This window comes from Arvicola amphibius, chromosome X (genome assembly GCF_903992535.2).
Source record: "Arvicola amphibius chromosome X, mArvAmp1.2, whole genome shotgun sequence".
In the NCBI taxonomy this organism is placed as follows: Eukaryota; Metazoa; Chordata; class Mammalia; order Rodentia; family Cricetidae; genus Arvicola; species Arvicola amphibius.
In genome coordinates, this window is record NC_052065.1 from 6534769 (window position 1) to 6549913 (window position 15145).

The 15145-nt window shown below is 37.2% G+C and overlaps 1 protein-coding gene across 3 annotated transcripts in view; it reads right to left on the minus strand.

Annotated features, from left to right (window-relative positions):
* Positions 1-15145, minus strand: part of Cdkl5 (cyclin dependent kinase like 5) — a 216334-nt gene that overhangs the window by 130788 nt on the left and 70401 nt on the right. For all 3 annotated transcript variants that reach the window (XM_038316663.1, XM_038316661.1, XM_038316662.1), the window contains exons 2-3: positions 12175-12402; positions 9050-9084 (exon numbers count right to left, since the gene is read on the minus strand). In XM_038316663.1, coding sequence (XP_038172591.1) covers positions 9050-9084; positions 12175-12238 — 99 coding nt within the window. In that variant the 5' untranslated portion in view covers positions 12239-12402. The remainder of the gene's footprint in view (positions 1-9049; positions 9085-12174; positions 12403-15145) is intronic.

Genomic DNA, 15145 nt, shown 5'->3' on the forward strand with positions numbered 1-15145 from the left:
CCACTAAAAGGCCATAAACAAAACACGCCAGGTGCAAACAATACAACAAAATGTCATCCAGGAATGATAAAGAATGAAACACTGATACATGGTACAATATGAACACCCCCCCCCCAAAATTTTGTTAAGCAAAGGAAACCAAATTTAAAAGTCACATGCCATACAATTTTCCAAATACCAAATATTCAGAATATCTACACCCATGAACACAAAAACCAAATGCAAATGCCAGGACAAGAGTTGAAATGGAGAGCTTGCACTTAATAAATATGGAGTTTTCTTTTAGGGATATAAAATACTTTAAAACTTGAAAGACTATGAATGTATTATGTGTCACTGAAATGTGCATTTGAAAATGACTGATTTATGTAATGTGAATTGTATATTAATGGGGGGGGGTAAAACTGTATCTTAACTACCAGTTCTACCAAGAATCAACTTCCATGGAACTCAGGAAATTAAACTACTTAAGCATCAGTTCCTCCCACATAAAAGACAATTCTTTCTAACGTAGGAGGTAAAGCAGCTAAACAATACATGGGTGAGAGACTTTAAACAAGAGTTACTGTTGTCTTATTAATGTATTTATTTCAACTTGACTTACACAAGAAAGACGTTCAATTGTTTTTCTTGAGTATGATTCTTCGCAGTGTGAGAATGCCTGCCCTCCTTTTAAACCAAAGACTCTGCTCATGGTTCTCAAGAAGAGAGTGCACTGTGCTTTGTTCGTCTTTGGGTGGAACAAGAGCTATTCCAAGCCACTGACTGGACAAGGATGAAGCGTTTGGGTATGTTTCTGTATGCCTGATTCCTGAACAGTCTACTTGTCCATCTGACATTAATATATGAAAGAGGTAACTACACAAAACTTGTGATGTCACCATTTAAAGAATTTACCCAAATCCAAATGAAAGGAAAAGTAATTTTCAGTGGAAATCCCCTACCTTATTAACATTAATTACCTCCTTAGACTCCAAGAAACAGATAGAAACTGAGATTGTTGGTTCACGGAGGCTACTATGCTACTGCTTAACAACAGAAACAAGCAAATTCCTCTGCAAAAGCCAGAGGATAAATATTTTGAGCTTCATGGGTCATATACTGCAACTAACTACTCAGCTCTTTAAATGTATCACAAAAGCATCCACAGAAATAGCACACATGAATGAGCAAGGCTGTGTTCCAATAAAACCTTATTTATTTCTGAAATAGATAGGAGGCTTGATTTGGCTCAAGGGTGGTAGTTTGCAAGCCCCAGATCTACACCCTCGGGACAAATTCTTTCACCCATCCTAATATGGTGGCATTAAAGTTAAAGGAAATGACTAGGGCCTATGGCTCAAGTATCCACTGTTCAAACCAGATTGGCCTCAACCTCACAGAGATCTGCTTGTCTCTGTGATGGAGAGTTATCTGTCTATGTTACTTCCACTGGTTAATTAATAAAGAAAACTGCCTTGGCCCTTTAAGAGAACAGAAAATTAGGTAGGCGGAGTAGACAGAACAGAATGCTGGGTAGCAGGAGTGGGGAGATGCTTCAGGCAGTTGCCATAGTGAGTCTCCATGCTTCTCCTCTCCATGGACGCAGGTTAAGATCTCTCCTGGTAAGCCACACCTCGTGGTGCTACACAGATTACTAAATATGAGTTAAAACAAGATGTGAGAATTAGCCAATAAGAGGCTGAAACTATGGGCCAGGCAGTGTTTTAAAAGAATACAGTTTCCGTGTAATTATTTCGGGTGTAAAGCTAGCCGGCAGCGGGGTGGCGGGACACAGCCCGCTGCTCCTTCTACATCTCTGCCTCCAAGTGCTGGGATTAAAAGCATGCCCCACAACCACTTAGCTTGAAATCACTCATTTTAAGGAGATGTACAAAGAATGTTCTTGTCTTTGAATTAATTATGCTATAGTTTGCATAAAAAGGAAACTTAAAACTCAACCTATAAATGCTCGATAAAGAATAATACTGATTGAAATGAGAAAACTGAAAGAAGCATATAGAAGAGAGGTAGTACAAAAAGCTGAACATGGTCCCCAACAAGGGATCCAACATGATCCTGATGATTTGAATTTGGTTACTTGGAAAAGCAGCCTGGGGAATAAATCCTCAATGGAGGGTAGAAATGCTTTAGAAACCGAGCCAGGGCCAGGCATGTTGGTACAGGCCTTAATACAAGAAGTCAGATCTGCCTGCAAAACAACACCCCACTGATTATTCTTTTTGTTGGCAAACAATAGAAATATGGTTAGTTTTTCCTATCAACAGATTAGTAGAAGGGCTTGGTGGCTGTGGTGGTTTAAAAGAAAATGGCTCCCAAAGGGAGTGGCACCGTTAGGACATGTAGCTTTGTTGAAATAGGTGTAGTCTTGTTGAAGGAAGTGTGGGGCAGGCTTTGGGGTCTCTTTTCTCAAGATTCACTCAGTTGGACAGCCAGGCAACTTCCTGTTGCCTGCAAGATGTAGACCTCTCAGCTCCTCTAGCACCATGTCTGCCTGCATGCTACCATGTTCCCCACCATGATGATAATGGGTTAAACCTCCGAAACTGTAAGCTAGTCATCCCAATTAAATGTTTTCCTTAGAAGTGTTGTCTTGGTTATGGTGTTTCTTCACAGTAATAAAAACCCTAACTAAGACAGTGGTTCATGTCTGTAATTCTCATACAATAGAAACTAGAGTAGAAAGAACGTCACAAGTTCAAGGCCATTCAGTACTACGTAGAGAGTTCCAGTACATCACGTTGTCTCAAAAATATAAGTAAATAATAAAGACGAGCAGATTATGAAATACAAAACATAACTACAAAGAAGTAATAACTTAATAAAAATCTTACAGCATTTCAGAAAATTAATTATATCAGCAACAAGAACAACAACAACAAAAAAACAGGTCAAGAGCAGAAACCAAATGAAATAATGTTTCCATATGAGTGCCACTGTAAAAGAGGACAAAAGACATTTTTTCTTTATTAATGATTCCTATTGTCTTTACCTTGAACCTGAAGCCAGTGATGTCCCATTAATCTCTATAGCTTGCAGTAAATTAATATCATTCAAGAGAATAAATCTTTTAAAATTAATTATGATGAAAAAAACCCACAAAATTATTTCCAGCTTTCTACAATCTTTACTACAACCCTAAGCTTCTTTGTGATTTTAATTAATAAAAATTTTACACACAAGAAGCAGGAATTTTGATATTTATTTAAATAAAGATGAAAGCAATGATGGAGAAAATAATATAAGAAATTTCTATTCTACCTGACTGTCTTATCTTTTTGACCTTTGCTTTAAAACTGTAATTCACATATGAAGCTTAAAACTAAAAAGTAATGAAAAAGATTTGCTTTATTTAATGTGGTTTAAAGAAACAAGTGCAGTTTTGTTAGTGAAAAATACTGCTTGGTTTCAGATGGCAGCCACTTGACCAAAGTAATTATATATACCCCCAAACTATGAAGAGCTGTTGAATTAGAGACTGGTCATTATCTTTTCCTCAAATATTGCCTTAATACAGTTTGATGTTTAAAAAGGTCACAAATTATTTTGTTTTGGAGAAAAACAAAAGGAATCACTATATATGCTCCTGCAATACGCAACGGTTTATACCTGAATCCTAGCACTCAGATGAAGTAGAAGGATCTTTGAGGCCAACTTAAGCTACAGAATGAATTCCAGGGCATCCTGGGCTACAGAGTGAGAGACTGTCTCAAAAAACAAAAAAAAAAGAAAAGAAAAGAAAAAGTATAGTGTTTACAATGAAGTCTGGTCAGGCAAGATCGCTCAAGCCCATATTCCCAGCACTCAGGTGGCTAAGGCAGGAAGATCAAGACTAGCCTGAGCTTCATAGTGAGTTTCAGGAAAGCCTGGATTACATTATGAGGACACCTCCTAACTTTAAAAAACGCAGATTTCAAAAACCAACAATAAAGCCTTATAACAAAAGGTAAACTGTAACAGCTGAGTGTTAAACAATCAAGAATGTCTCCTTAGTGCAGAGAAATAAAGGTATTTGTTACTGGTGTCTTAGTTAGCAGTTGCTGTTGCTGTGATGAAACTTCATGACTAAAAGCAACCTGAGGAAGAAAAGGGTTTATTTCACTCACAGCTCCACCTAAGAGCTCATTATCAAAAGCAGTGAGGGAAGAACTCAGAGCAGGAGCGGATGCAGAGGCTATGGAGGGGTGCTGTTTACTGGCTTGCTTCTCCAGGCTTGTTCAGCCTGCTTTCTTATAGAACCCAGGACCACCAGCCCAGGGGCGGCATCACATACAGTAAGTTGGGCCATCACATGTTAATCATCAATCCAGAAAATGCCGTACATGCTTGTCTACAGCCCGATCTTATGGAGAAATTGTCTTAATTGAGATTTCCTCCTCTCAGATGATTCTAGTTTGTATCAAGTTGACATAAAACTAGCCAGCACAAGTGAATATTCAGTCAACTGTATGCTGCCGGTACCACAATCTCAATTTTTCAACACTCAAAGGAGAAACATGGAACATTCTAGACTGTCTATCTACTAAAAAATAAAACAACAACAACAATAAAACATTTGGTGACCATTTCACTTAGAGGTTATTTAATAAATGGCTCATTGCAATACATGGATTTGCTCATCTCTCAGTCCTCATCATCTTGGGCCCTCCTATAACTTTTAGACTACTGATGAATATTATCTTTCAAGACCTTCCCTCCTAGCTTCCTTTAGACTCAGCAATTTCAATAGGCATTCATTCAGCTCAGTACTCCCTCCCATAAACATCCTATCATTTCAAAACTCCTTTCCCTCTCAAGTTAGCTACTTCTGAAGGCAGAACAAAGCCTGGTTTCACCACTTCACAGAAAAGTAATCACGGCCTTTCTATGGTCCATTAATCACTGGTTACTTATCTATAAAATGGGGATAAGCACAGAATTGTTGTGGAGACGGAACCATCTGCAGAGTGTCTAATATAAGACAGTGCTTAATATGTGGTATCTACTACTGGGTTCTTCTTTTAACATTTTTTCAATTTATTTTAAAGTGTGTGTGTGTGTGTGTGTGTGTGTTTGAGTGTGTGTGTACACATGAATGCAGGGGCTCACAGAGGCTAGAAGGGCCGGATATCCCTGGAGCTGGAGTTACAGGCTCGTAAGCCATGTGATGTGGGTGCTGGGACCCAAACTCAGGTCCTCAGAAAGAGCAGAGGAGTAAGAGGGATCACATACACATGAATAAAAGAAAACCACCAAGGTATTCTGTGTAGGGTACAGGTCAAAACCAGTGTGTTTTCCAAATATGAGTAGTCGTAAGGTGTTATAAATAAAAGCTTAGTAGTCTTTGCTAAGAACTTTTCAGATACATGGCAATGTGTATACATAAAAATAAACAAACTATCAAGAAAGCACAAGCTGTTGATTTTTTAATTGGGCACCATTTATCTGAATAAACTAAAAAATAGAGAGTCTTCAGAGTGTGAGATAGCACAGCATGGAAAAACACTGAGTTTAATCCCCGGAACCCATGTGGTAGAAAGAGAAAACCCACTCCTGAAAATTGACCTCTGACCTCCACATGTACACTGTGTTGTACCACACCACAATCAATCAAGCAAGCAAGCCAAGTATAGTCTCCTGTCTAGGTGGTGAAGTCTAGAGAAAAGTACACTAACTGGCTATTCAATACTAAATGCTTAGCCCTGAAAACCAACATACAATAAACATTATACAGACTCAGCAGGTTGTGTTTATGTATGCATGTATGTATATATACATATACATATATGTGCATGCACACACATGTATGTATGTAAAAACAATTAATGAAAAAAAGGGACCAGAAATTTGAAAGAAAAGGAGGAGGGGTATATGGGAGAGTTTGAAGGGAGGAAAGAGAAGGTGGAAAATGATGTAATTATGATTTCAGAAAGAAACAGTTTTTTAAAAACCAAATATAGTCCATCATACTATGTTCAGAAAAGACAAGACATACTTGACCTCTGAACCTCAGCAGTAGACAGATCTAAAGTGGACTTTTTTCATATTTGCTTGATTATACAATGAATTATTTAATTATATGGAACATTATTATAATGTTTATTTTAATAATTATATATATCCATACCTAACAATAGCTGATCTATGCTTAAGAAACAGGCCTACTGTATAAAAATAATATAGGTGCAATGCACAAAATTTTAAGCATCTCTCTGAAACGTTAGGTTTGCAAAGATATTAGCACAATTATTTTTCACATAAGGAACTCAATACGGAGGATCACATTTATTTTACCTGTAACATGAACTCCATAGTAATCTGTTCACTTGATTCTAAAGCATAAATCCTATGAGGCACATCAGATTCTCTATTTTTATATAATGGAGCCTAGATTTGAAGGTCTGATTTTAGCTGGAAAAAGGATATACTCTAACAAGTCAAGCGACTAAACAGCTGCTGATGCTAAAAAGAGTTTCATATTATTCTGAGTTAGGCACTAATTTATGCTTTAAATTTTCCATCCTGTGATAATCTTTTTAAATGCACGAAAGGGAAAAGCAACAATGCTTTGAATGCTGATCTGAGTTTCTCATTTAGTGAAGAGCAGGAGAAGACGAATTTTAGATACTAGTCCAGGCTGACTGGTTTGAACCTGGAATCCCTTATCTTCCTACCTCTAGCTCCCAAGTGCTGGGACCTCACAGGTGTGTGCCACCATGCCTGATGTATGCTATACTGTGAAATGAACCTAGGTGTTCCTGTACACCAGGTAAGACTCTATCAAATGAGCTACACCTCCAGCTGGAGTATTTTGCTTTTATCTTTCCATTTACTTGTTTGTTAGAATAGTGTCTTTATATATACTTGGTTTTGATACTACGTAGTACCAGCAAGATGGGCCTGAAGTAAAGTGGATGAGAGTGGGCATCCTCTGTTCTTGAGAAACCCATTTTGAATGTGAACTCTAATTCCTAGTAACTATATGTACAGCATTTTTAATTACAAGGGTCAATATCCCATAGTTTTCTTGCCCTTGTGGTCTATATGAATTAGTTTAAAAACTATTTTTAGTTTTCTGCAAATGAGATTGCGTCTTGCTAGGTGTGATGGTGCATACTTTGTAACTTCAGTGAAGGTAGAGGCAGGAGGATAAGGAGTTTCAGGTCATTCTCACTTCAATAGGAAGTGTGCCGACAGTTTGAACTATATGAGACCTAATCTCAAACCATCCTCCACCGTGAAAAAAAAAATCAAAAGACAAAGGAAAGGCTAAGGGTCAATGAATAATAAAGACTAGCAGAAAATATCTAAAACACACACATACACACACATATTTAATATATTAGAAAAGCAAATAACACATATGCATGTATAGGCATGCTAGACATGTCTGTATCTCCCAATTCCTTATGGTCCAAAACCCACCACCACTAGGACTGAGTACAGATGTAGCTCACTTCATAAGCGTACTTGTCTCATACTCACAATAGCCCTGGGTTAAATCCCCAGCACCATACAACTGGGCTGCAGGGGCACACAACTGTTAATCCTAGCACTCTAGTGGCAGAGGCTAGAGATTAGAAGTTCAGTGTCATCCACTGCAGACTACACATTGACTTTGAGGACAGCCTGGGATATTTGAGGCCATGTCTCAAAAAATAATAAAAGAGTAAAACCCACAAATAAGAACTGAAGCATCTATTTACAATGCTGTACAAAACAGAGTCATAGCAGAAAAGTATTACTTTCACAAGAGTCAAATTTAACTTGGAAACTAACACCCTATTTTTCACAAGTAATACCCCAACCCCATCCTCCGCCAGAAATTCTGTTTCTTGAAGCTTTAGAAATGTATTATAACTCAAGGAAACTCATTAAAAGAAGAGCATTTCATTAGGGAATTTCCATTTGTTTAATTTCAAACTACAGTAATACTTCTTAACGAGGTATTCAAGGTACTAAATTTATTTTTGATTGCATTTATTTTAAATTCTTAATCATCCTTAATTAAGAGCCAGTAGCATTCAATTTTTGAGGATTAGTTACTGACAAAGAGCTACAGATTATTTTTCAACATAAAAATAATTCAAACATCCATATTCAAGAATTGGAAAGTCACTGTATCAAAATAGATCTGTGATATAAAACACAAAACCATACTGTCATGGATTCTAAAGTCGAAAGATAGCAAGTACTTATAAGAAAAAGCCAGCAGAAAAATTTTCATTATTTATAAATAGTACTATTGTTGGATGATAGATTCAAATAATTAAATGTTTTGAGTCCAATAGTTGAATTCATTTCAGACCCAAACTGTAGCATCAAAAAATCACAAAATATTAAAGCCTTGATCTTAAAATTAAAAGAAAATAACATGGGGCCAAATACCACGACTTTGACCGATACATTCAAATAGAAAAATATTTAACTACATGTTTAAAATTGTTGCAATTTCAATACTTGCCATCTTAAATTTAGCCTCTGAGCAAGACGCATTCAGTAAGTAACAGCTAGGCAACTTCAAATGACTTTATGAATAATTTATGGTTGCTGTAGTCAAAAACCTATAATAAGATTGATTTTGAGAGTGACCAACTAGAGCCAGTACGCATAACCATATACTATTATTCCAAATCCCAGGGCACAGCCAAACATCTACCCACTCACTATCTTTCAAAACCCAGATGGGGATCCACCCAGGAATCAACTGGGTCTCCATGAAAATCATACAAGACTCCTCCTTGCTCCTGAGTAACTGATTATAAATTTAATATGTCACTATCTTCCTTCTTTCCATCTAATCTTTTTCTTCCCATTATATAACTTTTCACAAATAGACTGGCTTTAAAAATAGCATGTCACTGGAAAAATAAAAGCTAATGATCACTTACCATGATGATGCTCATCCCCAAAGTTGCCTTTTCTCTGGGTAACATATCAACTCTATTTCATTAAGAGTCACTACTGAACCAGACAATTTTAATTACATGCCCACATGTAAAGAACATTGCGTTAGTTTTAAAACAGTTGAAATAATACATATTTTTCCATATAAAAATCATGTACTTGCCTTGTGTCTGCATTTAAGCACAACTCCATAGGCTCCTATAATTAAAAAGAAGAAAGCAATCAGAGACATGCATACAAACTATAGTTCTATATTTATATTGCTTATGAGCATATGTTAGAAAAACAACACCTATGATAATATTCTAGAGTGACAGACTCATGAGACATACAAATAGGGCATGGATCTGTTCATATGTATTTTTATAAACCAAGAGTATAGACAAGTCATTGCTTTCAATAAGTATCTTGAGATGCTTCTTTTTTTTTAAAAAAAAAAAACTTCACAAACCTTGTCTCAAAAAATAAAGAGAAATATTCACTACACACATTTGTTATTTTAGGCAAGAAGGGGCCAAATACATAAATAAAATAAGCAAATAGATCATAGGATTGTGAGGCTGTGTGAACTGGGCATAGTGGTGTACACGGTAGGCACAGCACTTGGAAGTCTGAGGCAAGATGGCTGCCGTCAGCATGAGGCCATCATGGACTGCATAGCCAAGATAGTCAGGGGTACACAACAAGACATCTCAAATAAAAATCAACTCAGTAGGTTCTAGGGAACTTAAAACTAAGGGTAAGGTCAAACGCAGAGATTACCCACATAAATTCTGTCTTAGGAATCACGTAATACATCTTCTGGAATACTGTAATATATTTCCTAACAGGCAGGATATTATATGTTGGAGCAAGGGGTGAGGTTCAGTGGTAGAGTGCTTGCCTTCCATGCATGAGGTTCTGGGTCCTATGTTCAGTATCACACATACACACATGCCCCCCCAAATGACCAGACTCAGTAATCCCATTAAATAGTAAGAGTTTCAAAATGACCAGACTCAGTAATCCCATTAAATAGTAAGAGTTTCTATCCTTCTAAACACAAAAGCTCAGCTTAGGAGCATAGGCCCCAAGAACTCCCACTTTCTTTGGTTTATTCTGACATGATCTCTTTCTTCCTAGCTCTTGAGTTAGCCATCCTATTATGTAGGCAGTAAACTCAAAGAAACAGTATCTTGGCAGGAAAGTACCCAGAAAACTAAGGTTAAAGTTACAACATGAAAAATCTAATTAAAAGAATCAAGACAGCAGGGCAGGGGCTGCACACGTTTAATCCCAGCACTCAGGAGGCAGCGATAGGTGGATCTCTGTGAGTTCAAAGCCAGCTTGGTCTACAGAGTGAGTTCTAGGACAGTCAGAGCTACAGACAGAGAAAGCCCCCACCCCTTCTCTCTCACACACACACAAAAGAATCAAGACACAACATATATGATGGAGCTCTGAAGAAGCATGACAAACATGTTTGTTACCAAACAGGTAATTCCTGAATGCAACTAGGAGAAGGGGTGGGACTTGAGTGAGATGAAACTGGGAAATGTCTCTAAGAGTCAGCACACCTTAAAGTGGCTCCTTCATTTTGCTGGAGACGCATGAATCTTAGAATCATAGTTAAGATGGAAGCAGCAATTAGAACCATCCAAATGAACGCCACAGTTACCAGGTAATAGGCATTCCACAGAAACTTTTCTATAAGGTGAAAACGCATCATCTAGGCCACAGGAATGTGTGTGCCAGACAGATGCACTTCCTACCCCAAATCCAACTGAGTGAGTTTACTAAGAAAAAGCGGAACAACGTCTGACTTAAACATTGGCTAATCTGAACCAATAGCTAAGAAGATTATCATTAACGGACACTTAGAAAGAGAAGGTTATCTAGGCAGTCAGACCCAAACTTTGGAACATTCCAACCTTGCTATACTCTACACGCCCTTCTCCCTTTATTGCATGCATCTTTAACTACAATAGCTTTGAAAAATAAAATTTGGGCAAGCAGCATTGAAAACTTATTTTCTACATTCATTTACGTATAGGGGAGTGCACACATGCCACACTGCACGTGGAAGGAGAGGACGGCTCTTTTGACCTGTGGTCCTGGGACGGAACTCAGGTTCTCAGCATTGGTGGCTTCAAGCATCCTTGCTGGCCCGAAAATGCAAATTTTATACAACAGGTCAACAATTAAGAGTGAATTTTCATACATAGTATCAATGAAGAGAAGAGGAGGAGTTGGCTAGTGAAGGAAGAAGAACCAAATGGTGTGGTCTGAACCTTAGACCTTGAATCAAGCACCTAATTAACAATCAGACACTAATAGCTTCTATTTATTTGCGAAGGATTTGGCAACATAATATTAAAATCTTGAAGAGCTCTGTAAAATATTTAAATTTTTGAAATTCAAATTTTATTTTAAAAGGCGAAAATACAAAATTTTGTAATATTTGCTTTTTATAAATGCTAAGAAACCACATTGTCACTGATACTATAATAAAATAATTTTTATAAATTTCTGAAAATTTATTTCTAAGAGTCAAAATGACTAAGCAAGAAAAATAGGGTAATTATCTTTTTCTAGAATTCTATTTTTGAAAAATAATTATACTCTATCAACTCAATAGTGTCTTTGATCATAAAAGCATCATATTATGTACTACAATAAAGAAAAATTGATAGCATTAAACCCTAACATGCATGCTGACTTAAGATGTTATAAAATACAACCAAACTCTGTACCTGAAAGCTTGTAAACTATGGTCTGTTATTCTCAAATAAATGAAAGTTATTTCTCTGTTTACCATATAGTGAATTAAAGTTAGCATATACAAATAAATTTTAAGTTACTTAATATAAGCTTAAATGATGTACAATGTAAAAATAACAAAAATCCATAGACTAAGGAAACAATACTAGTGAAAAGAATAAAATCAGGGCAGTTTTTAAAATATCCCTGATTGCCAGGGATGGTGGTTCACGCCTTTAATCCCAGCACTCCAGAGACAGAGACAGAACTCTGAGTTCAAGGCCAGCCTAGTCTAAAGAGCAAGTTCCAGGACATCAAAGGCTACACAGAGAGACTTGGTCTCAAAAAAAAAAATCTATTAAGCTTTAATGTTTTTTTTTAATGTTATTGGTTTTCACTTGGAATAAGAAGAGCAGTTTTGTCTTTACTACTGTACACTTAGGTGCACATCTGAATTGCTATGATAAATTAAGAGGATCTGAATGAAGTTTTTGGTGATGAATGAAATGATAAAATGTTCCCAAGTTCAAAGGTGAAATTCTAACTTACCTTCACCTACAACCCCAAGGATCTCAAATTTATTCATCACATTACCAATGTTAGGAATCTTCATGAAGACAAACTCCTCTTTTGATGTAAGCCACAGAACATGGCACCAAAAAAAAAGGAACTTCTAAAAAAATTATTCAGTAAGCAGAAAAAAAGAAGGTTCCAACGAAGAATGCTTGTTAAGGAACTTTCATACGTTTATTCAATGGTGAAGTATTAAACTTGTCCCTGAAAGAACAAACACAATAAAACACTGTTAGCATTATGTTACAATAGTCAACTTATTATAGCATTGTAAACCATTTTCTAAACCATGCTAATGTTTCTTTCATATGCTGGAAAAAAAATTAGGGAGGAAGAACCTCAAATGAAATGAACCTCTTATAATTTAAAATTAATACCATGACCATAATTAAGGGGGACCAGTTAACTTTTGCACATGGTACTTTACCTAATATCCTCAATCTAATAACAACAACGTTGTACTCAACCACTCAGATTGTAGATGTTTTCTTTAATGGTGACAGGATAGTTTTTTAAAGACAGTCTCACTATGTAGCCCTGGCTGGAACTCAGACATCCATGTGCCTCTGACAGCCGTGTGCTGGAGTGCTGAGACTTAAGTTGTGTGCTATCACACCTAAGACGACAAGAAACTTCTCATATATAATCTAGAACTGAACAGGTAAATATATAGTGACTAATGAGACATCTATTTCTGTTCTGAATTATTTTTATTCTTTGGGAATTTCATACATGAGGATACATCACACACACATACATACACACACAGACACACACACACACCTTGCTTCCCTCAACCTGAACCTCAAACTCCTCCTAGACACCTACCACCACTTCTCCTTCCCAACTTCGTGCCTTTTCTTTGTAAAACATGCAGAGTCCAGTTAGTATAGCCAGGATGTGCATGGGTATAGGGCGCCATCCGCTGGAGCACGGACAACCTACCCTGGGCCACATCCCCGAAGAAGACTAACAGTGTCTGTTAACTGCCAATAGTCTCTCTGCTCAAGGTGGGGCCTTATGAGGCCTACCTTCCCCATGCTGAACTGAGACTTTCATTTCTTACCCACACAAAAGAGAAATACAAATGCGAAAGGGCAAGAAAATGACATAAATGTTTATGTCCTTGCATACATATATGCCCTACCTCTGTGCCATGGGGGCGTCTCCAGGTAGTAGAACAGCAACAGCTCTGAGCACAGTGCATATCCTAGGGAAAGGACTTCGGGTCCTTTGGAGAAGTGACTAATTTAAGACTAGAGTAGAAAAAGCGCAGAGCCAGAACGTAAGGAAGCGCTCAGAGAACAACCGGGGCATATCAAGTGAACTCAGGACCCAAGCTAAACTGACTCATACTGGCCATATGAGTAATATCTCAAAAGTAAAAAAATAATGAAGATATTAATAAATTATAATCTACAGACTAAAATAAAAATGTGTTTATAAATAAATGCAGGCAAAGCTTTCTTATGAAGCTTTCTAACAAATAATAAAGGAAGTGATGGAATTACAAAATCTCCATTTGGCAATAACTCTGCTAATAATTACTTCAGGCAAGTGTCACCAATATGTGCTAAAACTTACAGTTGAAAGTTACAGGAAAAGCGATATATCTTATCTCAAAGGATCCACTGACAAGACACCTATTACTTGCAAAAAGACAAGGTGTAATTTTAATGGTGAAGAATCCTGCCAGACACAACCATAATTAAGCAATCAAAGTATATGGTCATAATGGAAGAAACCAGCATTATGTCTCCTGAGAGAACACATCACATCACAACTTCTGTGGCAATTCTACCAGAAATGTAAAGCCCAAATCGAACCAGACGTGGTGGTATAGGACTGTCATTTCAGCACTTGGGATGCTGAGGCAGGAGGATCAGCAGTCCATACCTAGCCCCGGTCAAGCTGTGAGTTCAAGAGCAAAACAAAACAGACAAAATTGACATGCTTACAGATTAGACAGTACTGAGTGTGGCAATACTGACCTTCTAGAAAACAATGCTCCAGTTTGTTTTATTTGTTGTAGTTCTTTTATTTAAAAAAAAAAACTTTTGCCCTGCTTCTTCTACAAATAATAACTAAGTTTTAAAAAAAAATGTTATAAAAGTAAGAAAAATCTAAACTAAGAAATTTTTTGTTGTCTGTAGAATCTCAAACTTAAAAAATGTAAGCGTACCCCATGTAATCTATAGACAGGAAGTATTCTCTCAGACATGATGGTGGGAATGCAAATTAGGACAAGACTTCCATAGAATTAGCATGTTCATAATTAAATGATTTTTAAATGTCCTCATCCTAATAAAGATATGTGACCACACGGAACCTGCAACAGCTAGGCGTGGTGAAATGCCCTTTGAATCCCAACACTCAGAAGGCAGAGGCAGAAGGGTTTCCATGTGTTCAAGGCCAGTCAGGTCTATACAGTCAGATGTTATCACAAAAAAAGAAAGAAAAAACAGAAACTTGCAACCAATCGTCTTAAATGTAAATTATCAGGCAGTTTTTGTTTTGTTTTAATTAAATACATTGGGACTGGAGAGATGGCTCAGTGGTTCAGAGAACTTTGTTCTTATAAAGGATCCAAGTTTGGTTCATAGCACCTACATAGCCTGCCCACAAGTGCTCTAGTTCCGAGGGATCCACCACCCTCTTCTGGTCTTCTGGGGTACTGCACTCATGTTCACAATTAAAACTAAAATCTTTACAAGTAAATATTAAGTTGGGCAGAGGTGGTGCATGCCTTTAATCCCAGCACTCAGGACGCAGATGCAGGCAGATCTCAGTGTTTGAGGCCATCCTGGTCTACAGAGCTAGTTCCAGGACAGCTAGAGTTGTTATACTGAGAAATCCTGTCTTGAAAAACCAAAATAGACAGACAGACAGACAGACAGAAAGACAGACAGACAGGCAGGCAGGCAGGCAGACAGACAGATAGATAGAA